General features: G+C 41.9%; 2 protein-coding genes across 2 annotated transcripts; both read right to left on the bottom strand.

Moving 5' to 3' along the window:
* Positions 1-440: 440 nt before the first annotated feature.
* KIF20A (kinesin family member 20A) lies at positions 441-15,491 on the bottom strand. Its single transcript, XM_032211104.1, has 19 exons — positions 15,393-15,491; positions 14,678-14,844; positions 13,354-13,440; positions 12,930-13,049; positions 12,567-12,705; positions 12,286-12,473; positions 12,069-12,207; positions 9,022-9,222; positions 8,686-8,797; positions 8,426-8,497; positions 7,636-7,776; positions 7,254-7,419; positions 5,771-5,932; positions 5,408-5,547; positions 5,186-5,288; positions 3,390-3,573; positions 2,852-2,943; positions 1,957-2,094; positions 441-1,142 (listed from the first exon to the last, which is right to left on the bottom strand). The coding sequence occupies exons 2-19, from the start codon at positions 14,822-14,824 to the stop codon at positions 798-800; spliced, it is 2,676 nt and encodes an 891-aa protein (XP_032066995.1). The 5' UTR covers positions 14,825-14,844; positions 15,393-15,491; the 3' UTR covers positions 441-797.
* A 3,404-nt stretch (positions 15,492-18,895) lies between these two features.
* LOC116523980 (bromodomain-containing protein 8-like) lies at positions 18,896-24,413 on the bottom strand. Its single transcript, XM_032239074.1, has 5 exons — positions 24,206-24,413; positions 23,243-23,332; positions 21,801-21,869; positions 19,646-19,876; positions 18,896-18,902 (listed from the first exon to the last, which is right to left on the bottom strand). Exons 2-5 carry the CDS (start codon positions 23,329-23,331, stop codon positions 18,896-18,898), a joined length of 396 nt encoding a protein of 131 aa, XP_032094965.1. The 5' UTR covers position 23,332; positions 24,206-24,413.
* Between the last annotated feature and the right edge of the window lie 754 nt (positions 24,414-25,167).

The raw sequence follows: 25,167 nt of genomic DNA, 5'->3' as shown, positions 1-25,167 counted from the left end.
GTTGATAGAAGAGGGTTTCCTAAAAAATGCCCTCACTTTCAGAGGACTATTTGCCAAGTACGTAAGGCCTGCTGTGTTACTCCCAAGTTAAAGAAGACTTTGGGGATGTGCCGAGGCTTCACTCCAGCTTTTAGGAAAGAAGCCAGTGTTTTTCTTTTCAATAGTTGAAAGAGAAGTTGTGATCCCTCTGATCACATTTGAATTGGGTTTTAGCTGGGGATGGACTTGCTAAACCCCTCAAATGCCTTAGATAAAAAGAAGATATAAATTGTAAATATATTTTGCAAGATTTTCCCCCTCCCCCAATTCCTCTAGAAGGAACTTATCTGGCCAATATTTTTAAATACCTCAAATGTATAGAATCCAGTCTACACAACTCTATGGAAAAGAATGCATTTATTATCTGTTTAACATAGATAAAATATTTATATGTTGTTCTGCATGCTGCAAAAGATTTTTTTTAATAAACATGAAATAGACATAACATAAATCTAAGTTACATAACCACTGGAATAGCAGCTGGCCTGAAGAAGAGACATGCATAGTAATCATCTTTGGGAAGCCAAAGATGTTCAAAAAAACAAAACAACCTCAGGCCAAATCTCACTAAATATGGAATAAGTTATATACATTAATTGGATCCAAAAGTGATTGTACTTGAGGCCGACCTGTTTAAAGCCACTTGGTCTCTATCCTTTTTTAAACTCTTTTAAAGCTTTCCTGGACCTGGAGCCAACTCACTGATGGTAAAGGCACTAATTGGCTGCCCTGCCTGACAAGGCCTGGGTTCAAAGCATTCAGTATTTTTTGTCAAATGGCATTGTTTTTAAACCTGGAGTTCCTCGGGCACGCAAGATGCGAGTATAAGGGCTCTCCGTCGCTGCCGGCTGAGCCGTTGCGCGAGTGAGGAAGTTGTGCAAGAATGGCTTCTTGATGGGAGGCTGATTCCTGGGCTGCAAGTTTTCATTATTTGCACATAAGCGCTTTTTCATGGAAGCCGGTGCCACCGACACTCTCCCTGCGTTTGCTGCAGCCTGGAGCTTCTGCACAGTCTGATATTGCTCTGCGATACAGGCAGCTTTCTTCCGCATATCCATCTTCACCAGTATCATGTTATTCTGAAGTTCAGCCAAGGTCTGGTCCTAGAAAAAAACATCCAGCCAAAAGATGGTGATGATTTATCCCAAACAATGGCCCTGCCAATCTGACAGCTGCCTCCTAGCTTTATGGACTGAAAGTGACACACTAATTTCTGCCTCTTCCAGGCTAACTAGCACCATTTTGATCAGCCAGAGACCTCAAACTGCATGAATAATAGCCTTATCTCCATAATATCTGTTGATTGACTTTGGGTTTGGAATGCAAAGTGTTACAGTGATAGCTTGGTACTCTCCGTTAATTGTTCCTGGAAGGTGCGACCTTTTTACCAAAAAGGTCGAGTCCCAAACAAATCACATGACTTGCCATGTAACCCTTTGTTTCAGCGGGGATGAATTTTATGTCCGCCCTCCCGCTTCTTTTGCAGTGAACTTTCCAGCATGGCTGACTTCCTGTCTATTCCCCAAAGCAATCACCCTCTTCGTATATAGCAGCGTGTTGAGTGCTAAACAAAGGTTGAGTACTGGGACAACATTTTCATGCCAAAATGCAACGAGTAGCAAAAAATCAGGGTTTGTGGCAGTCCTGTCTTCTCAAGAAGTTTTTCTTTTTAGTATGGTACTTGGTAAAAGCATTCCCCCAGCCCCCTCTCCCTAATTGAAAGAAAATTAATTTATTGGGCTACTGCCTCTGCTTCACATTTACATTTTCTTTACACTGAGGGATTAATTTTGCAATTTCTTTATGCTATAAGGTTGTCAGCAAAGAATAAAAGCAGCCTATAAAAACAGTCATTTAAAAGTGTAATAGGAAAAAAGAGCCTCGCAAAGTAGCTAGATTCAGCAGGCCTTTCCATACCTGCTTGAGCAGGATACTGTCACACTTGTTGAGGGCTTCGCGGAGTTTCTCAGCGCTTGTGCGGTGACAACATGCTCTTTCTGCTGACTGGAACAGCTCTCCAAGATTCATCAGCTCTGCACGTAGCATCCTCACATTCTGAGAGAACAAGGAAGAGTCACATAACCAAGCAGAGAAAGATGAGAGCAGAAAGCTTTGATTATAAAGGGCAAGCTTCCCACCAGCGGAGGAGCTAGGAAGAATACAGGTAGTCCTTGAGCTAGGACCAATCATTCAGTGATCTTTCAAAAATTACAGTAACACCGAACAAAAGGGATTTACAATTGGTTCACAAAACAGCTTCTCCACAATCTCTCAGGCATCCTGTTTGCGACTTCAACGTCACGGTGAGCTGCAGTCACGTGACTGTCATTTGCAACCTTCCCTGTGGCTTCCCAGAATAGAAGTCAATGGGGAAGCCAGAAGGGAAGGTCACAAGTCACTCTCGTAAGTCGCTCCCACTGCCTTTTCTCCCTAGGAGTTCCACTACAGAGAACACGATCCCAGAGAGCCCAGGCCTGCCTGCAAGGCCTGCCCACGGCCTTCCCCCAGCGCCCTCTCAATCACATCCACACACTCCCTCACATTCCTTGTCCGGGCCTCCTGTCTCTACTTCTACTTAACAACCCATACTGTCCTGGGGTTATGAAGGCAACCTGGAATGCTGGGATTGCTATTGACAAGTGATGTGTGGTCACATGACATTTCATTTTATTACTGCGTCACTTAATGACAGCAATACCACTCTCAGGTACTGTGGTATCTCAAGGACTACCTTGATCAGCAACATCCCCCCCCAAAAAAGAGAGAGAAATCTAAGCTTTTTTAATGAGCTCTTGCTCCCTCTGTTAGTTACCTTTTGACCTTCTAATAACTTCCGGTCTAAATCAGCAGCAATGGGCCTTGCCGAAGGTGGAGGCTCCAACATTTTTCGGTAGTTAAGCAGTTCTGTAGGAAAACAGGGCCAAGTGCAAGAAGAAATTAAGCCTAGCAAATGAATGGCTAATGTTCATGATATCCCCCAAATCAAGACCAAGATAGAGGTGAAAGATAGAGATGTTTCCTAAGAAATATCAAATCTCTCTTGCTTTTTTTCCACAAAATAAAGCAGACTCGCTGAATTTAGATGTAAGGAGATTAGAGGTGATGATGAAAATAATTATTTCTCTTTTTAAAGCTATCATATGCCTATGCGATGATGGGCTTGTTACTCAAAGGAAAGCCAATAATGTCACAGGACACAATTAAGAGGGCTACGTAACACAAGGCAGAGGATAATTTAACATTGGGCAGATGTACATCAATTTTCACAACACTCCAATAATTAAGGCAGTTTGCCTTTCTCCAGATAAACGGTCTGGTCTCCATGTGAAATTACAAGAAAAGGGGCTCACCTTTGGTAGATGCACTCAGCTCTGCCTGGCACTTCTCTAGTGTAATTTTCACCTCCTGCAATTCTTGCTGCGTAGATGTAGTTCGTCTGGATCTACGACAAGGTTCTTCCATATCTTGTCTCCTGCCTGCTTGTTTTGCCTCCTGCAAGGCAACTTCCAGCTCTTTTATCTTGTCGTCTCGATCCTGAAGAAAAAAAATAAGAAGATGCTTTAACTGGGAAATGGAGGGAAAGGAGCTGTAGAACCAAGGAGGTATCTTTCTCAAGATTCCAATAAAAACGTGTCACTCTTTAAGTATCAGGCACGAATAACCAGACCCACACTTGTAGAGTTCAAACAAGTTTATTTCTCTATGTGTATTCTACAGGCATCTCCCTTTTCTGGTAGCATTCACTGGGAAAGACTACCGTATTTTTTGCATTATAAGATGCATCAGTGTATAAAACGCACCAAGATTTTGAAGAGGTAAGTAAAAAAAAAAAAAAAAAGTTTTTGCCTTCCCTCAGCCCCCAACAGCCCTCTGTAGGCTTCAGCAGGGCTGGGGCAAGGCAAAAATGTCCCCATTTCTGCCTTGCCCCAGCCCTACTGAAGCCAGCAGAGGGCTGCTGGGGGCTGAGGAAAGGCAAAAAAGCCTGTTTTTGAGAAAAACGGACCGTTTTCTGCAAAACATGGGATGCGGGGGCAGGGCGGGGCTCTGGGTGGCCAAAAATGGCTTGAATTCGGTGTATAAGACGCACCAACATTTCCATGCTCTTTTAGGGGGGGTAAGGTGTGTCATACTCTGAAAAATACGTTAGATAAAACACTAAAAGGCATGGGGTGATTAGACCTTGCTCTCTTGTGTTTAACAGAAACTGATTTCCCAGTTGAGCCCTCCTCCCAACTGATTGCTCTCCAGGATCAAGGCAAATTATCACACATATAAGAATCTTCCACTAGCAAATAATTTCCATTATAGAATCATAGATCTGCTTTCTTTGTTGTTAGCAGTAGACAGCATTTTATTTATTGACTGGGATTGTAAGACCGCCAAGTTGTCAAGCAGCTCAAGGCAGCCTTACCATCAGGTTCCTAACCTAACCTAGCAGGAAAATAACCAAATAGCTACGAACTCTTAAAAGAACATCAGTTTTGGAGAAGAGATTGGGCCAAACTTGACATTCAAGCTTCACCTGGAGTCAGCTAAGCAGTTGGAGTTGGAGCAGGGCCAGTGGTGGAGTGCTGCCTGGTTGCGCCAGGTTGGGGCAAACTGGTACTTGTGATCACTGGCTGGGCCTGTCCACTTGCCCACCTGCCCCTGTGTTATCCTTTCCATTATATAACTAACTTTCTGGCTCGTTCCCCTCCGCCCGCACTGCCCAGCTGAGTTCTGCGCCATGCCTGCTGTACTCACTGCAGCTGCCTGAGTAGATTAGCTGCATGTTTGAAGCTGCATTTTAGCCCCCAAAAGACGCTTGCACTCACAACCAGTGAACCGATTGTTAAAGTAAGTGCAGCCCACCTCTGAGCATAGCTTTTTTTCTAAGAAGCTTCGTGTGGCACAAGCCCACCAAAATGTAGACAATTTTAATGCCCACAAGAAGCTTTGGAGTCAGAATGGAAGGAGGGAGGAAGGGAGGGAGGCATGCATCAATTACAAGAAGAAGGCATCTTGGTAGGTCTATCCACACCACACTACAAAAATACTAAGGTTTAAAGGACATTTCTTCTCTAAACTGCCACTTCCTTGTTTGTGGCAGATGATATAGTCCCTGTCTCCCGAAAACCCCACTACATCGTCTACCTCTTTTTCCTACCTCAATTTCCTCCAGATAGTAGTCTGTCAGTGACGCCTTCAGATTATTCAGTTTGTCTTCATAAAGCTCCTCTAAGATCTCCTTTTGAGAATCCATATGGTCACTACAGTAGGCATTGAAGAAGGAAAAGGAAGATGACACTGTAAGATGGGTGGCTAGAAAGCCAAGGATCAATCACAGAGGTTTCCTAGAAAGCACAGGTGGCTCCAACAGCAACAATACCTGTTCCACTGCTCTCTCTGTTGTAGGTGTGCCGTCATTTCATTGCAGATTTCATTACGGAGACGCACCTCCAGCTGAAGCTTTTCTTGACGTTCCTTCAGCAGAAGTTCTTGCACAGCTTTAAATATACGCACAAGATCCTGGATTTGGGGATGGGGAAAATGCAAAGAACAGGGTGATTTAGCTTCAATGGGGCAGCCACAATCAGAATGCATCACACACCCAACCACCTGATTTAAAAGTAGTGATCAACGCTTAAATCAGATGCTCAAAAGTGGAAGAATTCTAAAGCCCCGGAGGTTTCCAACTGAGTAACTCTGAAAACTTCTCCATTCAGTAAATAAGGAAAGGCCAACCTCTTACCTCCTTATCATAATAAGTCACATCTGTTTCATCTTCGCTGTCTTCATCAGAATCTGTGTCTTCATCCATAACAGATGTGAAGGCCTTCCTGGTTAGAAAGCTGTGTTCCTTGATGAGTGAATGGATAGACAAAAGCCCCACCTTTGTAGGAACTTGGATAAGCTGTAAGAGACCAAATTATATCAACAGAGTTAAAACAAACAAACAATGGCACTCATTTCCTTCCACCTTATCCCAGGGCTACTCTGAGCAGAATATATTGTTTACATTTTGGAAAAAGGCTTCCAGGACAAAATGGCCCTGATATTTACCTCAGGAGGAAGCAACTTGTGGGGAAACCCCCACCACCACCATATAGAACACTGTCTTAAAGCATCTGCATAAAGAATAGGTTGCTTGAAACTGTGGCTCTTTGGGATATCATCTTCTATAGGCACATAGATTGTGTCTCCACATTGGCCCACACTAAAAATCTTCTAAAGCAGGGGCTTTTTGTTGGGAACTGCCAGTATAATATGCATGTGAAAGAAGACAGCTCCTCCCCCCCCCCCCCAGTCCCTTGAGACCACTGAAGCAGCCCTAGAACTCCAATCTTACATGCAACAGTAATACAAGAGAAGTATGACAGTAGGAATGCCCAGAGAACCACTGGCAAAACCAGTTATAAATAAGTAATTTTTTCTTCTTTTACATAGTCTCTCTCACACAATCAGCAACCTCATTTATTCAGCTAACCTATCACAGTATAAAATAAAGGGGAGAATATTATATTCAAAAGAAGCACCAGATCACAATAAGCTACCCAAACCACAGGAAAAGGACTAGAACCAAGTAGGAACCTTACAAGAGTCCAGCAATTACAGGTCTCAGAATTGAGTTATAGAAGTTGCAGTATATGTGGTAGAATGTCCTTCTGTGTTCCCTGGAGTGGGCAATTTAGATCTATCACTATCAAGTTCACAGTTTAGAAGAACACCAGGGGGTTAATGGCATGAGGAAAGACATATACAGTAGGACTTTTAGCCAGTCAATATTGAAGATTTTTATTGCCACGGCTCCCTGGTTGGAAAGCAAAGGAAGCGCTTTGCAACTGATAAAAATGTAGCTAAAAATGTATTACTGGCCTCCCAAAGATCAGCATAAGTTGCTCAAACGTAACTTGTTTGCTTCACAAAGTCCCTGTCTTGAGTGATGGGTGAAACTAATGGGACCCGCATGCTCTCCAGAGCAAGCAGAGTCCACAGGAAGCAACATCCACATTTATTCTAGTCCTGCAAGAACAGGGAGATGATCGCTTCAGGGAAAAAATCCTTGCTCCGTCACTTTTGTGTTGGCAGCATAGGAGGAAGGACATCCTAGTAATTGGCTAGGTAGTCACAGTCAACCTTAGTACTAATAATATTGCAGTGAACTATCCTATTATATTCGATTCGTTTTCTATTCAGTAAATAACTTAAAAACTACCCAAATGAACTTTTCTTACCTGGCCGGCAATGGCAGAGAACTTAGCCACATGGAGGGTCTCATCATATGATGAAGCACATGGGTTGATGTTGACAATCATACAGGACTGCCCATGCCCTGTGAAAAAGCCTTGGAATACACGGGTCAGTTTGCTATCCCGGAAAGGCACCACATTCTGCTTTAATCTATTTAAAGAGAGAGAGAGAGAAGAAGATTTGTGCTCTGGAAATGCTAATACGTGAACATGAAGCCTACCCACACACATCATTGTCCTCATCTTAACCTAGAACATGTATACACATTCATCAGTATCTTCAACCAGACTAGACTTAATACCAGAAGAGCCAGACAAAGCTACAGACAATCAGTGAATGCTAAAAGTAGAAATTCCTTTAACTTACCTGGTCTGATTACGGCGCAAGATTGTGAGACATCGTCCCAGCGTGTGCAAGGAGGTATTGATGTTATTGGCTTCTTTCATACGGTCCCCTGTTCTCTGTTCTTTGCAGCGCTCTGAGCCAGCAAGGTCACACAGTGACAGCCTGATGAAGAGAAAGAGGAGTGTTTGATGCAAAGTCTGGTTTCACCCTACACCCCACCTTTCCTCTCTTTCAGTGTAGTTCCCCCCACCCACCCCCAAAAAATCAGGTTCTAGCGAGGTTAGAAATTCTGGCAATCAGCATGAGAATCTGTGACAAGGTCCAATCATAGTTTTGCTCTTTAATTCTGCTACTTTAGGAGCCGCGGTGGCAGTGGTTAGAATGCAGTACTGGAGGCTACTTCTGCTGACTGCCGGCTGCCTGTAATTTGGCAGATCAGATCTCACCAGGTTCAAGGTTGACTCAGCCTTCCATCCTTCTGAGGTGGGTAAAATGAGGAGCCAGATTGTTGGGGGCAATAGACTGACTCTGTAAAACCGCTTAGAGAGAGCTGTAAAAGAACTGTGAAGCGGTATATAACTCTAAGTGCTATTGTTATTTAGGTTGCCTTGCTCTATTTACAGGCAACAGAGGGAAAAGTCTTTTTCATTTCAGGTTAAACACAAGACTGAACATTTTACAGCAACCCAAAGTTGTCATCCTGACAAACACATGTCAAGACTACACAGGGCAGCTTTCCCTGGGCATATTGTCAAAACAAAGCTGTCTTTCCCATTCCCTTCAGGCCTTCAATAAGAAAGTTTCTCCTTACTCGCTGATCTTGGAGACGGTTTTACTGCTGCTGTCCTGAAGGTGTAGAATTCGGATGGAGAAAATGCTGTGGCTACAGAGAGCAAGAGAAGAACCATTTTTTAAAAATAAACTAGTTCAAACAATTAAGCTCATTTATTTTCCTATTTCCCCAAACCTGGACAAATTATTATTATTTTTTGTACAGAGAATATACTTTACTAATCATTCAGAATCCCAACAACCACTCCCTCTGTCACCAAAGTGAGGAATAGGACAGACCTGCGGCTAGAGTTCTCATTCATGTGGGTGCTGGCAAAACTTTGGTTTCTCCGGCCTAATTTCAGCAGTTTCCAGGCTTCCTCAGCATTTTGCACATTGACCCAGTTCAGGTCTACAAAAACAAAGATGAGTCAGGGAACCAAAATAGCAGGAACTAGATTCCACATTTTTCTAGGAATCACCAGGGAAAAAATATCACACCTCAATAAAGGGACTGTGTCTTCTAACACTGCTTCAAGCCACTCAACATATGGCTTATTAGATGACTGATCAGATGGATTAATTATTCTACAGGTGTAGTCCAATTTATATTCTGGGTGAGAAGGCTGGCTGTACCTTTAACGTAAGTATTTCCAGTATGATCCTCACACAGCCTCAGTGTGGGCCTCCTACGGTTTGGGGCAGATGCAGGGGTCCCCAGCAAGTCATAAATCAGCTCATTGTAGATCTCAAAGAAGGAGACCCAGATAGAAAATTGTTCATCCTCTTGAGTCACAAATGAAACACAATCTAGGTCAGTCGTGTGAGGTCCCGTCGCTATCAATGAAAACAAAACAAAACAAAAAAAGTTATCAGTGATTGTAACAATTCGTAGCAGACCCCATTAACATGGACTTTCTGAAAGAAATCCAAAGTGCCTAGTGATTGCAGAAAACAATGTTTTCTTTTCAGATGAAGTTTCTCATATATTTCTGAGCAAAGTGAAAGTTTTAGCTTCATTGTACTTTGCAAGTAGTCAACTTACAATAGTTCGTTCAGTGACCATTCAAAGTTACAACCGCATTGAAAAGTGACATGACCGGAAGGAGGAGCCAACGTCACGACGATATGGACGTGCGGTCTCGAAGCTCCGAGACTGCAGCCAATACTTTTGCCGCTGGGTGGTCCAATCGGACCTAAACCATCCCGAAGAGACGGTGAACAGGAAGAACACGTCTTGCTGACCTCAGGGACATCGCAAAGTCCCTGATCGATGCAAGAGAAGTTCTTCAAGACGGCAACAAAAAATTCAGCCAAGGCTGACAAAATCAGGGCGGCTCCAAAACAAAAGGATACAGAAAGAGAAAGTGTTTCCAGCTGGTGAGGAACTTTTACTGTTTTGAGAAGAGACTGCCTATAAAAAACTTAAAATTAATCTAAATTGGAGAGGAGAATAATCAAGCAGCGGAATTAAATTTGGAATGGTTTTGGACAGTGGTTATCTTACTTTTTAAATGCTATCTTCATGGATGGAATTTATACAAGCCTTTTGAAATGGATGGATTAAGTTTTCTTCTATTTTTTCTTTTATTGTTCTCTGTAACCTATGGACTAAAGTTTTCCTCTTTCATTGCTGTGGGTGTTTTTCTAACTCATTTAAAGATTGGACTCTTTTTTTCTAACTTGAGATACAAAAAAGATACAAAAGAAATAAGATTTGCAACGGTAACATTGCTGCTCAGCTGGGAGGTTTGTGTATTGAAAATGGAACACTGTTTTTTTCTCCACTGATTGTTTTGACTTGGCACTACAAGGTTTCACTGCTTGGCTACAGAGTGATAAGAAGGGAAGCACACAGATGTCCCTTTAAAGTATATCTTTAACCAGAGAAAAGTGAAAACAAACATTTTTGTGAATCTATGTTTCAATTTTATTAACCTTCCAAGCTAGAGCAGCTGTGTTTGTTAGCTGAGAGAATGGCACAATTTCAAAAGCAAACAGAAATTTTAAGCTTGCAAAAGATACTTTCAGAAATACAGAAATTATCAAATACTTATGAGAGAATAGAGAAGAAGCTGGAAGACTTAGAGCATATAACAGCAAAATATGATGAAGAAATTGAGGATGTCTATCAAATGCAAAATGTGGTGGTTAAAACTCAAAAAATCGAAGTGGAAAATGAATATAAAGAGATTAAATCTGCTGATATTTATGGTGATTGGTTTGTCTCTGAAAATGGAAAGAATGAAATACTGAAAGAGGAATTAAATGGAGAGGAAATTTTTCCCAGAGGGCAAGATACAGAAGAAGAAAAAACCAAAGAATCTATGGATTTAAAGAGAGAAATTCTGTTAGGAAAAGCATTGATAACACTGCTGACAATCAAAGATAAGCTGAATAAGGAAACAGAAAGAGGGCATCAAGATTATATGAGAGATCTTATAAGCAAGGAGTTGCTAAGAGGAGTCCATACAAAGCTGATCAAGATGATTAGAGGACTGGCACCACAAATGGCAGAAGATCTGAGACTCTTTTGCTGTTGGAAAGATACAGGTTGATAGATGGAAGAATATAATTTAAAACTAGTGAAATTTAGTGAAATTTATTGACAATAGTTTAATAACTGATATTGTTACTAATGTATACAATGTGTAGTGTTATGATGAGTATAATTGGATATGAATATTGAATGGTACCCATGTAAGGAAGATTAGCAATTTTCCACTCTTGAAATGACCGAAGGAACAAATTGTTTCTTGCAAAAGCCCTCTCCCCATTCGCTCCTCTTTTGTTTCCTATGGGAGGGGCCAATCACCTCCAAGGTGTGGTTTCACTCCCAAGTCGACACTGCTTTCTCAGTTGTTGTCTTCTGGCAGCTCTGCGCATGCACACACTGGGAACACACTCCAGCTGTTTCTATGCCTCACTGCTACTTAGCTCCCTCTCTGCCTTTGACACAGAGCTCTAGTCTGAACTTTCCTCAGCCCCCAGGACTGGCCCATGTTCCTCCCCAACCTCCTCACTGTCCAACTCTGCTGCCTGCCAGCAGGCCACAATACTTATTACCTTTGTAGTGTCCCAAGTTCATAACTCTAACCCTAACATTTTGCAGCATTCTGACAAGCAAAATCAATGGGGAAGCCAGATTCACTTAACAACTGTGTTATTAACTCACTAACTGTGAAGATTTACTTCTCAACTGTGTCAAGAAATGTTGTAAAATGGAGCAAAATTCACTTAACAAATATCTCTCTTAACATAAATTTTAGGCTCAATTGTGGTCATAAGTAGGCGTATACCCTTCTACTTTACAAAGCCTACACAGCAACAAAAGATGTTTCATTGTCCAGTAATTATTAAAACAGAAGATATTTGAAGGGGCAGTTTAAGTTGCACTACAGAAAAACCAATGACTGCATAATCCCAGTCCTTTTCTGTGAAATGTAATTCAAACACATTCTGACCCCCACCTTTGGTTAAGGCTGTTTTACAATTGGATTATGGATATTCTTCTGATTCAGATTCTTCCCTTGAATTCTATTGTTTCTGAACGTCTTTTTATCTCATTTCTTACTGCTGAAGACTTGATTATTCTTAGTGTTGAGGTGCCTATAGTGCTTTAAGCTTTTCAATTCTATGGAAAATAAAATTGGCCCAGAACCAAGGTTCAGGACAGTGCATACCTTCAAGCTGGCTCCAGTTTGTTTGGTTTGTCGACTGGGAAACAGAGGAGAGTCCACCAATGCCACTATCAATACTGCCACTTGTGGGTGCTTGGGATGCTGTTCTGTGACTTTTGTGCAAAGAAGTAAAGAGCACCTCCTGCCAATCCAAAAGGAAGAATTACAGCAGGGATTTTGACCAAACCATCCTCTTCCTCAAGGGCTCTGAGGCACTTACCTCCTTTATCCCACTGTAAATCAGAGCCTGCTTCTTGTTTTCCTCTTGATGACTCTGTTTGCTGTCCAACCAATTTACTATGTTTGATAGGAAAGGTTTCAGGTCTGTGGCTCGGTACAACCGTGTCCCAATACTGTTGAATATGATGGCTAAAGAACGGGGCAGGATCCCTCTGTTAATACCATCTCCTGCAAGCCAAGGACAAAGAAGTAAATAATCAAGACAAGGGACTCCTATTAAGCAGAGATTATCTGGAACTTTATACACCAAGGGCTGCTTACCTTGGATTGTATAAGTCTTCCCTGAATTTGTAACTCCATAGGTATAAACAAGCCAGTTCTGCCCACTGAGGACATCCTTAACCACTCCCTTCATTGTTGCGTCAAAGAATGCTTTCTGGCCAACCTCTGGCCCAAAGATCTGAACATCAAATATTAAGGGTTAATGTCATCATACAGAGTACGATCACTCTAAATTTATGGTTAATTACATCAAATTATCAGGAATTAATCCCTGCTTCTCCATGAGTTCTCTAATCTCCTTGCAGGAATCCTGCCAAAGGAGTTTCAAACACCACAATCTCTACTGGTTTCAATAGAGGTCCGAGAAGAATGAGCACCATCACATTAAATTAAAAAACTTACCTGGCTGAAGGTGAATTTGTGCACTGCCTGGCCAATTCCTCGCTCAGTGTTTCTCATTGTAAAGGAACCTTTGGGTGCTTTGAGAAGAAGGGCATCAGCATTTTCGATGCAGACACAGCCCTAAGAAGCATAGTTAGTATTCAGTATCTAAAACCACCTGCTCTAGCAGCAAACCATTTTTCAGCGGGCATTCTTAATTTTACATATTTATATCCAGCCAATCTATCAAGGTCACTTTTTTCAGTGCTATTGTTTGAACTGAGTTGTAAGTTGAGGACTTCCTGTATTCTAGCGCCCCTGTGCTCTTTTGCATATAATACTCTGCAAACCAATTTCAAGTGATCTCAATAGGCAAGCAAAGAAATTGGCCTATCGAAGTTCTCCTATACTAATTGATGGCTCCTACTTTGTTTCGGGTCCTCACCTGATCCTCTTGCTTCTCGATTTCTGAGGGCTTCAGTGGGCGCACTCTCGCATACACTTTCACTTTTCCATTGCCACGGGAAACAGTCTAGAGAAGTTACAGGTTATTTGTTATTCCCTTACCAGTCTGGCAAAACAGGATTAGTATCAATCTGATTTACACACTAACATTCTACCATATTAAAAATAGAAGCCAACAACCCTACTAGCCCTTTCTCCCCTCCCCAGTAACCCAAGGATGCTATGGTCCTGTATTGTAAACTGGAACAAGATAAACTTGAGAGACGCTGCACAGCAATGACAGGATATAATTCAGGAGCAAGAAGAAATTAGGGAGCATTAAGTTTGTTAGATTTAAAACAGGGATGCCTTGAGAAAGAAATTCAGCTGCTCAGGGCTTGAAAAGGCCTTGGGCATAGCCACAAATTTGCTGCAAGACTTGATCCCAAACTGATGCTTAATGTAACTGAAGGCACAAATTGTTACAAGAATTACATGAGGTAATTCAACCACATTTACCACATTTCATTTTAATTAAATACATGTAAATCAAATGCAACAGAGTGCTCATCATTGCCCTGGTTACTTTATAGAGTATTGCTCTAGCACAAGAAGCCAGCCACCCATTGCCTTCTCCTGTACTTTGAATCTAAGCTGAAGGAAAAAACCCTCACAATCTGTATAGAGTTGTGGAACATGTTACATCAGTTCTATTCGGATTATATGTTTGGTGAGAAGACAGATGAAAGGGGAGGGTTTACTTCCTTACTTCTTCCCGTGTTATATGAATGTATGGGCTGATTGTCTGAAGAAAGCTATATAGTAAGTTGCTAGTTCTAAGACATAAGCAAAAATGATAAAAGGGCAAAACCAAACATCACATATTGATCCCAAACTAATTCTTTAACCATGTCCAACAGAAACATTAGGGACTATCAAAAAAGTAAACTAAAAATCATGTTGCACAAACTATACTAGGCACCTAGGTAAGAGATAAATGTGTGCCCCTCTATTTTCACATTATCAGAAATTCTAGAAACAAAGGTCTTCCTGTATGGGAAAACTTGGGCTGCTTTGTCATTCTCGTCCACCAACCTGAAGCTTTGTGAAAGCACACAAATAGGATTGGAAGTCTATGAATCTATTACAGCAATGTTACATTCCTGATAATCTTGCAGCAGACCTGAATTTGGAATTCTTGCCCTGATCCCAGGGGACTAACAATAAAAATTAAGGTGTTTCAGCTTTTGGTAGAGATGAGACACACACACACCCCAGCCCAGCCCCTAACTCCTCTTCATATCTCCTGTTTTCCTTAATGTTACCTGCTCTTGATCTGCAGAGATGGCAGAGAAATCTGGCAAAAGAGCTCTCTGCAGTCCAGATTCTGCCGCCGTGGATTCCAGGACAGGAGAGATACCAGCTTCTTCATCAGAATACAGTCCAAGCGGAGAGGCAATTCCCTGGGCCATCACACAGCCAAGTGCTCTTCCTGCAAGAGCAGCAAAAGGAAGCATAGGCACTCCTGCAGGCTTCCCCCTTTATCTTCAGGCTCTTGACTATTTCTAAATACAGCTTAGAACTACTGGAAGAAAATGTCTGCACTGCATACCAACCAGCAGCAGCTCCAGGCAGACCCCACAAGAGAGCTTCACCACTCAGAAGGTGTTAGCAGCTGCCCCTTTCCCCTCACTGCAGCATATTATAGATGGTTTAGGGATTTAATGCGCAATTATTTTCCTAAACAACAGACCTTCATCCAGGCCCAGGCCCCTGTAGTATCATAGGTAGGCTCAAACCTATGGATTTTACTACCTAGCCTGCAACATGTGAACGAGAAACCGTTTTTTATTAAGGCGTCTATGTCGCGCTCACTCCTTTAATTCCGAAGGCGCTTAATAAAATCCGCGAAGCCCACCTGGAGGCCGTTACTGAAACCAAGGGGCCGCGTGGTCCCTCGTAAGCCCGGCGCTGGGAGCACCCAACCCTGGGACTTCCTCCAGCATAAGCGACGAGATGTAGTTCAAATGGGAGTCTCACCTGAGGCTTTCAGTTCCAGTCTCACCTTCCTGCTCTGTCCCTGCTCGGCCGCCGCCTGCTCGATGAGCCACTTATATTTTCTTTTCCGACCTGTTTCAAACCTCGCGGCCAATCCGCTCAACCAATCAAAGAACGGGATACGCAGGAGCCAATCGCTGCCCGGGTCGCATCAACCGAAGAGCCAATCGAGTCAGACATTGCTTTCCCGTGCACGTGGGGCTCTTTTTGTACTGGGGGTTGGTGGGGGGGGGGTGTGTGTGAAGATTGCTTTGTTTCCTCGAATAGATAACACGAGCGCTGGGAAATCATGGGTTAAAACAAGTCACATTTTTGCAATCAAAACAGATGCGATTGTTGCACGCCCACACAGTACTGTTCTACAGCCCACCATCTAACTCAGTTGAATTTTCAAAACTTGGCAACTTTAAGACCTTTGGCTTTTAAACTTGCAAATGCTGGCTGGGGACTTCTAGGAATGGAAGTCCACGAATCTTAAAAGTTGCCAAGTTTGCAAACCACGGTTTTAATTGGTCATGCTCCCGAAATTGCATTCTGGAAGCCATGTTGCTTTTGGACCCACCAGATTTGGAAGCAGGATCCTGGTCTTGCTCTCCGCAAACAAATATTGGTGGTCAGATTTATATTTTCATACAGAAGGGTCTTAAAATGAACATGAAATTGAAACCAGAGGTTTTCCTTTTAGGATTACTGGACAAGGAACTTGAAAGAAATGGAATTTTGTTACTGGGTCTGTTACCTGCAGCGAGAATTCTTTATGCACAAAAATGGAAAGACCTATCAATTCCCATGATAGAAGAATGGATGGGGGAAAAGTGATGGAGGTAGCAAACAGGGCAAAATTAAGTATTTTAATGGAAACTGCTTCTAGGCAAGATAGAAAAGAAATTGAAATCTTGAGTTTGAGATTTGCTGATTAGTTTGTTATAAAAAAAAATAGCTAGTATTTGTGGGGTCTTTGGTGCTGTCTGAACTTGGTGGTTTTCTTGCAGATATTACATCTGCAAACTAACAGTGTTAGGTGTGGGGTTTGCTCTCATTTTATATACTAGTGACTTACCTTGTCAGTGTTGGTAGGAGTGGTCTAGGTGGTTCCTTGTGATATTGTTTGTTTCTTGATTGCTGGTCCAATGTTAAACTTTGCTCATTTGGGTGTTGATTGCTAGTTAAGTTTTTTTAAATCTTTTTGTTTCCTTTTTGGCTTTTTGATTGTCCTTTTTATGATATACTTTCATTTCACTCTTTAAATTATGATATCATTTATTCACCTTACATTCCATGCAACTAATGGGTCCATCTACCAACAATTATTGCTTATGGAAGACATAATCTTTCATAAGCCATCATCGTTAGCAAATGGGCCCATAGGTTTTGCCCTCTGTCCCCTGTGGAATCTCTCAGGACTTTTTGGTAAGACAGAAAGGCACAGTCTAGGCTCTTCAACTACACCACACATGCCACTTTCTGCTTATTGTAAGGACTGTTCAGGTCACATTTTGGCCAGTATACTACAAATATACCCAAAAGCCAGTTTCAAACCAGAAACATTCACACTATTTTATACATGCAGAGATCTTTGATCTACAGACTATCTGGCAAGTCTGTGACTTCTTATCTGCATTCCACAAACACAATGGGTCAGTGTATTGTATAAACAAAAAAGGGATTAATTTGGTAACCTAAGATTGGTATGTTCTGCAAATAGAGCCACAGAATAGCTTTGCATTATTTCTATATTGTATTTCAAATGAAGATTAGGCTAATTGCACCCACAGGAATTTGAAAACGTCAGTGTACCACAAATTCATGTTCATAATTATATTTTCCAGGAATATCTACGGCCAAGTCAATAACTGTGCTATAAGACCTGGGGTGGTGCAGTGGCTAGAATGCAGTATTGCAGGCTAACTCTGCCCACAGCCTGGCGCTCAATCCTGACTCACTCAAGCTATGGTACTTCTGCTGACTTCTGGCCGCAGTTCAATTCTCAAGGTTGACTCAGGCTTCCATCCTTCCAAAGTCTGTAAAATGGGGACACCGTTTCTTGGGAGCTATATGCTGACTCTGTAAACCACTTAGGGCTGTAAAGCACTAGGAAGCGGTACGTAAGAGTAAGTGGTATTGCTATTGCTAAGTGCTATACCTATGACTTCATTAGAGCCTAGACCGAGTGTCGGCAACCCGCGGCTCCAGAGCTGCATGCAGCTCTTTCATCCCTCTGCTGCAGCTCCCTGTTGCCCTTTCACAGTAGAGGGATGAAAGAGCTGTCCCGTTGCAGCGGTGGCGATGGTGTGAGCAAAGTGCTCCTGCCCTTGCCTTTGTGCAAAACAGCATTCCACCTTTATTGCGGTACATTTGCTGTTGCTGCCTCCACAGCCTGCCTGCTGCTCTTGCGCCTTGTGCAGCAGAGTGAAATTTTGCACACTTTACAATGGGGGAGATGGGATCCCCTTTTCCTGGAGCCTATTACAACTCAGAGCCACAATACAACCCTGCAGTGGCGGCTCGCTGGCCTCCTGGATGTCAGTTACTTTTCCTACAGAGCTGCCAGTGTTGTGATGCCCGCCTCCCTGCTGGTCTTTGGTTGCCCGCCAACCAGCTGATCATCAGTACACTGTTCCTGGGCTCATTGGCCTCTGAACATCAGATTCCCAACACCCAGCACTAGTTCAGGGGTTTATTTCCCACCCCATGTGGTGGACAGAGAGAGACAGAGAGAATGTGAGGGAAGGGGGGGGCGAGGGAGGGGAAGAGAAAGGGGGGAAGAGAGAGAAAGGCAGGGAGAGAGGGAGAGAAAGTGAGAAAAAGAGAGGAAGGGAAAGAGAAGAGACAGAGATAGACAGGGGGAGGTGAGCGGCCAGTAGGCGAGGCTGGGTGTGACAAGAGATGGCTGGAAGAGGAGGGGCTAGGCGGAGCTAGGTGTTGCAAATAATTTAACCAGTTCTCTGTCCTAATGACTGGCTGTGAAGGTGTGACTGGGTCGGAATGAGTGACGTTGAGTTGGCCACGCCCACCCAGGTTTTGTGGCTCCTGGTGGTTGCTGTGGGAAATGAGTCAAAATGTGTCTGAGTGTTTAAGGTTGCAGACCCCTTGCCTAAACAGTATTGCCTACAAGAAGCTATTCTTACTCATAAAGCCAGAAATGCATATTTGGGCTACTTGGGGGGCTCATTTTTTATTTCCCAAATTTTACTTTAGAATTCTGAACCAAAAGATAATAATAATTTAAAAGCAAACAGCAAAATAAACACAATGTAGTACTTTTATTATTGACTAAGAAACCAGTGAATCTCCAGATAATAAACAAGTCTCCCAATGAACAGAATAGGACACACATTCTATCATGAAGATTCTTAAGAAAAAAAAGTGAGGTGTCAGGCAGTGCTAAATTAGTAAACAAACAACTTTTTCCTTAGAACAAGACTTCAGGAAAGAAGGTTGAATTCTTAACTTCTAAACAGGCACCTGCCCTTTTCAAGTCTTCATCAGCACCTGCAGAAGAGAAAGAAAAGTAAAATTGCCCATGTTTCCAAGGAATTACAGTGTTCCAGGATGGTTTCAGGCTCTGCTATGAAAACATCATTTGTGTTTTATGTGAAGATAAGAGTTTCCACTGAGAATAAAAGTGATTCCTTAAAAACAGGCATATTGGTTTATAGAAAGAGTTAAAGGAAAAGGCTTCAGGTTGAGATGAATGCCATTTACCGGTAGTCCTTGTCTTATGATCACAATAGAGTCCAAAATTTCCATTGCTAAGCAAGACATTTGTTAAGTGAATTTTGCCCCATTTTATGACCTTTCCTGCCATAGTTGTTAAGTGAATCACTGCAACTGTTAAGTTAGTAACACGGTTGTTAAGTAAATCTGGCTTTCCCATTGGCTTTGCTTGTCAGAAGGACGCAAAAGGGGTTCACATGAACACATGACAGTGGAACCATCATAAGTACATGCCAGTTGCCAAGTGCCTGAATTTGATCACCTGACCACAAGAATGCTGCAACAGTTGTAATTGTGAAAGCATAGATGGCTTTTTTCAGTGCCACCCTAACTTCAAACAGCCACTAAATGAATGGCTATAAGTAAAGAACTATCTATATATTTGGGAGACACAAGCAGGGATACTGTTGCTTGTGGGGCGGATGATTGACATAGCACCATCTTTTGCTTTCCAGGCATGAGAACCTAGCAGAGGAATAAGGAATGTGATTTCTCCTGCTCGGAGATGAACACCTTACCTTCTCACAAATCCTTGCATTTCGTCTGAGCACAGGAGGGCCTCGCCCAACATCTGGAGTTGCTCCAGCACTTCCTGCTGCATCTCCACAGCAATGCGATGGATGTGATGGTTGGAGTTATTGTACATGATGGCATTCTGAAACATCAGCATGAGATCACGTTGGAACTGGACCATGTGCTGAATCTGGCCTTTGGACAGGCTTCTCTTTATGGAGGAAAGATCCATTGGTCTTCAGAAAGGCAGGAAAAAGCACAGAATTCAGCTTTGCGTAATAATTTACAGCGTTTGCAAAATAAAAAGGATGCTTCCCAGATCCTTTTCCGTTATCAATATCCCAGAACTAGTGAGAAATCAAATTAAAATTAGACTAATAAAAGCAAGTAGATATGAAACTGTCATTTGTGTTTACAAGATATCTAAACGTAGAACAGAAAACTAGGTTTTCAATAGTACTCAGCTTTTGATAAAGTAATAGCAATTCTAAATACATTCCCTTAATATTGTTATTTAATACTGATATTTATGATGGGCACTTTCAAGTATGCCTACGATCAGTTTATGATTATACTGTTACCTCGGAGAAAATAATGCTGAAGCAAAAACCAATATTATAGCATCTTCAAGGCTACATCTATCACACTTTGGGGGTAAGCAACATTGTACCAAGGAAATACTAAGCCAAAGAAATTGAAAGCTTGACAAGAAAAAATAGCCAATATTTTAAGACTGATAAATATATTATAGGGTTTTGTGAATTACAATCCTTTCATCACCTTCATGAAGAGTCATTTTGAGACAAAGAAATGTGTGGAGGGATATAAGCAAAAAAGAGATGGGAGAGCAAGAAGAAAATTGAATGTCTAACAAGGTACTTGCAAGTTACTTGCGAATAGGGGCAATTCAGGAAACAGTAGCTATGCTATGAAATCTCTTACATTATTGAATTGAGTAGCACGTGTACATTAATGCAAGCTAGGAGAACCCCATGTTTGTCACCCAAATAGTTCCCTTGATTGAAATATCCACTTTTTCATGGGAAGAAGTTCCACTATTTTTTTCTGAGAACCTAACAAACATAGAAGGGTGGCATCTTTACACTGGACTTCAGCCTGTCACTAGACTTCACTTTTCTTTGAAGTGACTCGTTCTCTCTCCTTCCCATCTCCAGAACTTTGGTTCATACCTTCTGAGTTAAATCTAGCCAGGTTCCACTATTTTCTTGATTTAAAAAAAACCCCACTGTTCCTTCCCTTTCAGAATTATTTATCAATACATGAGTACGTATATAGAGGGGGAAGAGATATAATATTAGTACCAGTCAATGGTTAATTGCACATGCAATGAGAAAGCCATTCAAGCCAGAAAAAGGTCCCCAGCCTTGTAGTACCAATTCATATCCTACCTTTCGAAAAACTGATAGAAGAAAGTGAAAGGACATAATACAAAGCATTTCGTCTTTATTTATGACATGACATTACAGCAAATTAGTAGCAGTGCTTCTATATCCCAATAATTCCATTTCTTCTCTCCTACTTAAAAACAGATTTTCTTCCCCTGTTGCATTTCTTCCACAGCTATCCCAGTGAGATAACCCTATGTTTTTCTTTTATATTTGACAGGCTGCTTGCAATGCTCCCACTTCAGTTGCATAGTTCAGGGGAAAACACCTTGAATGCAGCTACACTAGGAGAATTATTGGAATTACACACACCATATTTTTGCCTAAATAGTGCATAGGTAGTTCAAAGCATTTGGGGGGTTGAAGGGAGTGGAAAAAAACTCAGTGGTTGGCATTGATTGGTTTCTGAACTCACCTACTGGCTTACATAGACTGAGCAGTGATTGGCTGAAGGTGAGGCCAAAGCAGGGGGGAAAGTGGATTAAACTTAAACTGTTTTAGGGATTACTTGGAAATGGAATGGGTGGGGGTGGGGTGGAAAAGCTCTTGAATTTTTGGACACTCATAAGCAGTACAGGAGGAACAATTCCTTGCCATAACAAAATAGAAATCGGGATTACAAAATATATTGCACAGAGAAAATTATTTTCGAATTTCTAAAGAGGGACATTCTCATAAGCAGTGGACAGAGACAGAGGAGGAAAAGCAACTGAAAAACACATCCCTTACTAGCACTCCCTTTTCGCTCACTGACCTTTTGACCACATCCTTGTAACCAGGAGCCTGCTTCTCTGAAACCGGTTTCAGGAAGGGACCGCTGTATCTAGGGAGAAAGACCAAAAAGTGGGCTAGCAAACAAACTGCACATCCTTTCCTGTGGAGTTTGAATTAATAGTGAAAAGGCAGGAGGATGAAAGTCAACTCCTCCAATCAGCCCAGATTCGTTACAATAGCAGAGTAATATTTTGAATGTTGATGTTAAATATATCATTTCAGGTACAAAAGCATCTGGAAGTAGTTTATGGAATATAAAATACACAAAACAAAAGCAGATTCCTCCTCAGAGCATTTCTTGAAGCATTCATAGATGGTCTACCATCTGTCGGCTGTGACCAGGGGGGCGTTTGCCCAGGTTCGCCTGGTGCGCCAGTTGCGACCCTACCTGAACCGGGAGGCTCTCACAACAGTCACTCGTGCCCTTGTGACCTCTAGGCTGGAATACTGCAATGTGCTCTACATGGGGCTGCCCTTGAGGAGCATCCGGCGACTTCAGCTAGTCCAGAATGCGGCCGCGTGAGTGATTGTGGGTGCACCTCGGTTCGCCCACATAACACCTATCCTCCGCGAGCTGCGCTGGCTACCTGTTGATCTCCGGGTGCGCTTCAAGGTGCTACTTACCACCCACAAAGCCCTTCACGGTAGTGGATCTGGGTACTTGAGAGACCGCCTCCTGCCAATTACCTCCTCCCGACCCATCAGATCGCATAGATTGGGCCTCCTCCGAGTTCCATCTGCCAGTCAGTGTCGACTGGCAACTACGCGGAGGAGAGCCTTTTCAGTAGCAGCTCCGACCCTTTGGAACGATCTCCCCATGGAGATTCGTACCCTCACCACCCTCCAGACCTTCCGCACAGCCCTCAAGACCTGGCTATCCCGTCAGGCCTGGGGTTAAAGATTATAATCCATCCCCGCCCGAATGATGAATGTTGCTTTATTCTTTTAATTATGTATTGTCCTATATGTCATTGTATGTATCCCCCTCCTACATAAGTTGTAAGCCGCCCTGAGTCCCCTCAGGGAAAAGGGCGGCCTATAAATAAACTTATACAATACAATACAATACAATACAGTCTAAATGAAAAAAAAAGAGTGAGATCAATAAGCACTTAAAAAAATGTAAGTTTGGATCTCACGGATTTCAAGAGAGACAGATTCTCTCAATCTCAAAAGATTAACCTAATCTTAGAGCACGCAGTAGAACCTCCTCTCATGTTAAAAGTTATCAGTTCTGCAAGGTGAAGATGGTTCACCAGGTACCTTGTATAGGGCTTTGATACATAGAAACTGGTTCAATAATTAACTGGTCACACCAGTTATGGACATGACACACACTTTCTTATAGATCTTTACTCTAGATGATTTTTTTTAGTCATCTTCTCCTCAGTGGTCAGTAGTTTCACTAGTTTAGCTGTTTACCTATGACCAGCAACCATCTTCCAGATAGATAATAGAGTTTTCTTGAAGAGCAAATGCTGTTGAAGTGGATCATCTTGGCTCAAGTGCATCCTGGATAGAAAAGAAATCAAAATGATTCATTTGCATTTGTGAATGGGAAAGGAAGAGGGCAGGAACAATAGATGACAAATCCTTCCATTAAAAAATGTAATCTTATGAAGCTCAGAAGCATGCTATTTCTGTCACAGCTCCTACCCTCTGGAATACCATAACCCCTCCCCCCCAGATAAGATTGGAACCTACCCTCTGGTCTTGGGTGAAATATCAAAGGCCTGAATGTGCTCCAGGGCTTGGGAGATGGAAGGCTTCAGTGTCAGGTTTTTGCCAATTGTTTTATTTGGCCAGTGTGGGCTTTTTTTATCCTTTGCTAATATGATTTTTCCTATTATTAAATATGTTATTTACCTTTTGGTTAGTTATATAAATTTATTTAGTAAATAAATGTATCAGTAAGATGAGCGGTGTAGAAATGTAATAAACAAGCAGCACTTTTTAAAAATTCATACGAAATGTGCTAATTCAGCTACTAAACCTAGCAATAGTTTATTCCTTTACTGAATAGAGCTGTACAACTCAACCAACCCACATAATTGTTCTGATTCAAAGCTATTGCTGCAGTTGCATATAACCTGTTGGAATCCACTTACACAAAAAACAGTCGTTTTCTAATAGCACTCTTCACTTCAGATTCTTGATACTCTTTTCTCCCTCCTTTATTGGTCAGAATGTTTATAAAATAGCCAAAGTCCCCCTCTTTCTATAGAGTTTTAGGCTGCAATATCTACTTATCTAAGAAGATTATCCTATTGAATTCAGTGGACGTGTTTCTACATAGATAGGTATAGTGTTGTGCCATTTAACTTAAAGTGGCAGGCATAAATTAGAGAAATAATCCCATTCAAAATCCATGTTACCATTACTTACAAAGGCAGGGAGGCTGTACTTGTTGAAGGAGAGCTTATTAGGGGTGTTCCATAAGGACTGGAGTCGTCATTGCTATAACTCAAATGGAAATCACTGTCTTTCCAATCCTCAGTCTGATCTTCAGTATTTTCCACAGCCGCCTCCTGATGATCACATAGTAGGAATTAACCTCTTGACAAAATAACAATAGGAATCCTAAACCCCATGAAATTCAGCCATGAAGTTCCAGCATGGAAAATGCACTCCTGTGGGAGAAGTAGTGCCAAATACCTCAAAGGAGTTGGTAAAGTGCTCACCCCTCAAAAAAATTAAGAATTAAAAATTTAAAAAATTAAGAACTTTATAAATTCCTTAAAGCTTAAGAACTACCATTCCTTAGCTAACATATGCTTTTTAGGGAAGCTATTTGAAGGGGTAAAGATTGTACAATTGCAGGCACTCTGGAAAGAAATGGATTATTCCTCTATTTCATCCACTCTGGGTTGTTTTAGTTTATGGAGTTGAATGAGCCTTGTTCAGCCATATAAGACAATTTGAGGAGTTCTGGGCACCATATTGTAATGTTCCCGTGCCTTCTTATCCAGATATGTTCAGATGCAAACATAGAATGATTGTAGCTCAGCCTCTTATAGTTGGATGTAAGGTTTCGCAAGGATTCCATTCTCTCTCTTTCTCTCTCTCTTTCCCTCTCCCCCTCCCTCCCTCTCTCTCTCTTCATTATAAGATTTGGAGTTTAGTGTTACACTAGAAGTATGCTGATGATATCCTATCCTATTTCTTCATACTATCAGTTGAGTTAGGGAAGGCTGAACTGGTTGTGCAATTAAATGAACACCAGATGGAGGCTTTATGAAAAGGCAGTTCCCCTCTTTAGAAATCAGGAAATCAAATGTAAGTAGGGTTGCATTCTCCCTAAAGAGCTAGTGTGTAATCAGGTGTGTGTGTGTCTGTTTGTGTGTGTG

The sequence above is a fragment of the Thamnophis elegans genome, chromosome 2 (genome assembly GCF_009769535.1).
Source record: "Thamnophis elegans isolate rThaEle1 chromosome 2, rThaEle1.pri, whole genome shotgun sequence".
NCBI classification, from domain to species: domain Eukaryota; kingdom Metazoa; phylum Chordata; class Lepidosauria; order Squamata; family Colubridae; genus Thamnophis; species Thamnophis elegans.
Note: the sequence above shows the minus strand (reverse complement) of the source record. Positions and strands in the feature narration are given on the sequence as shown.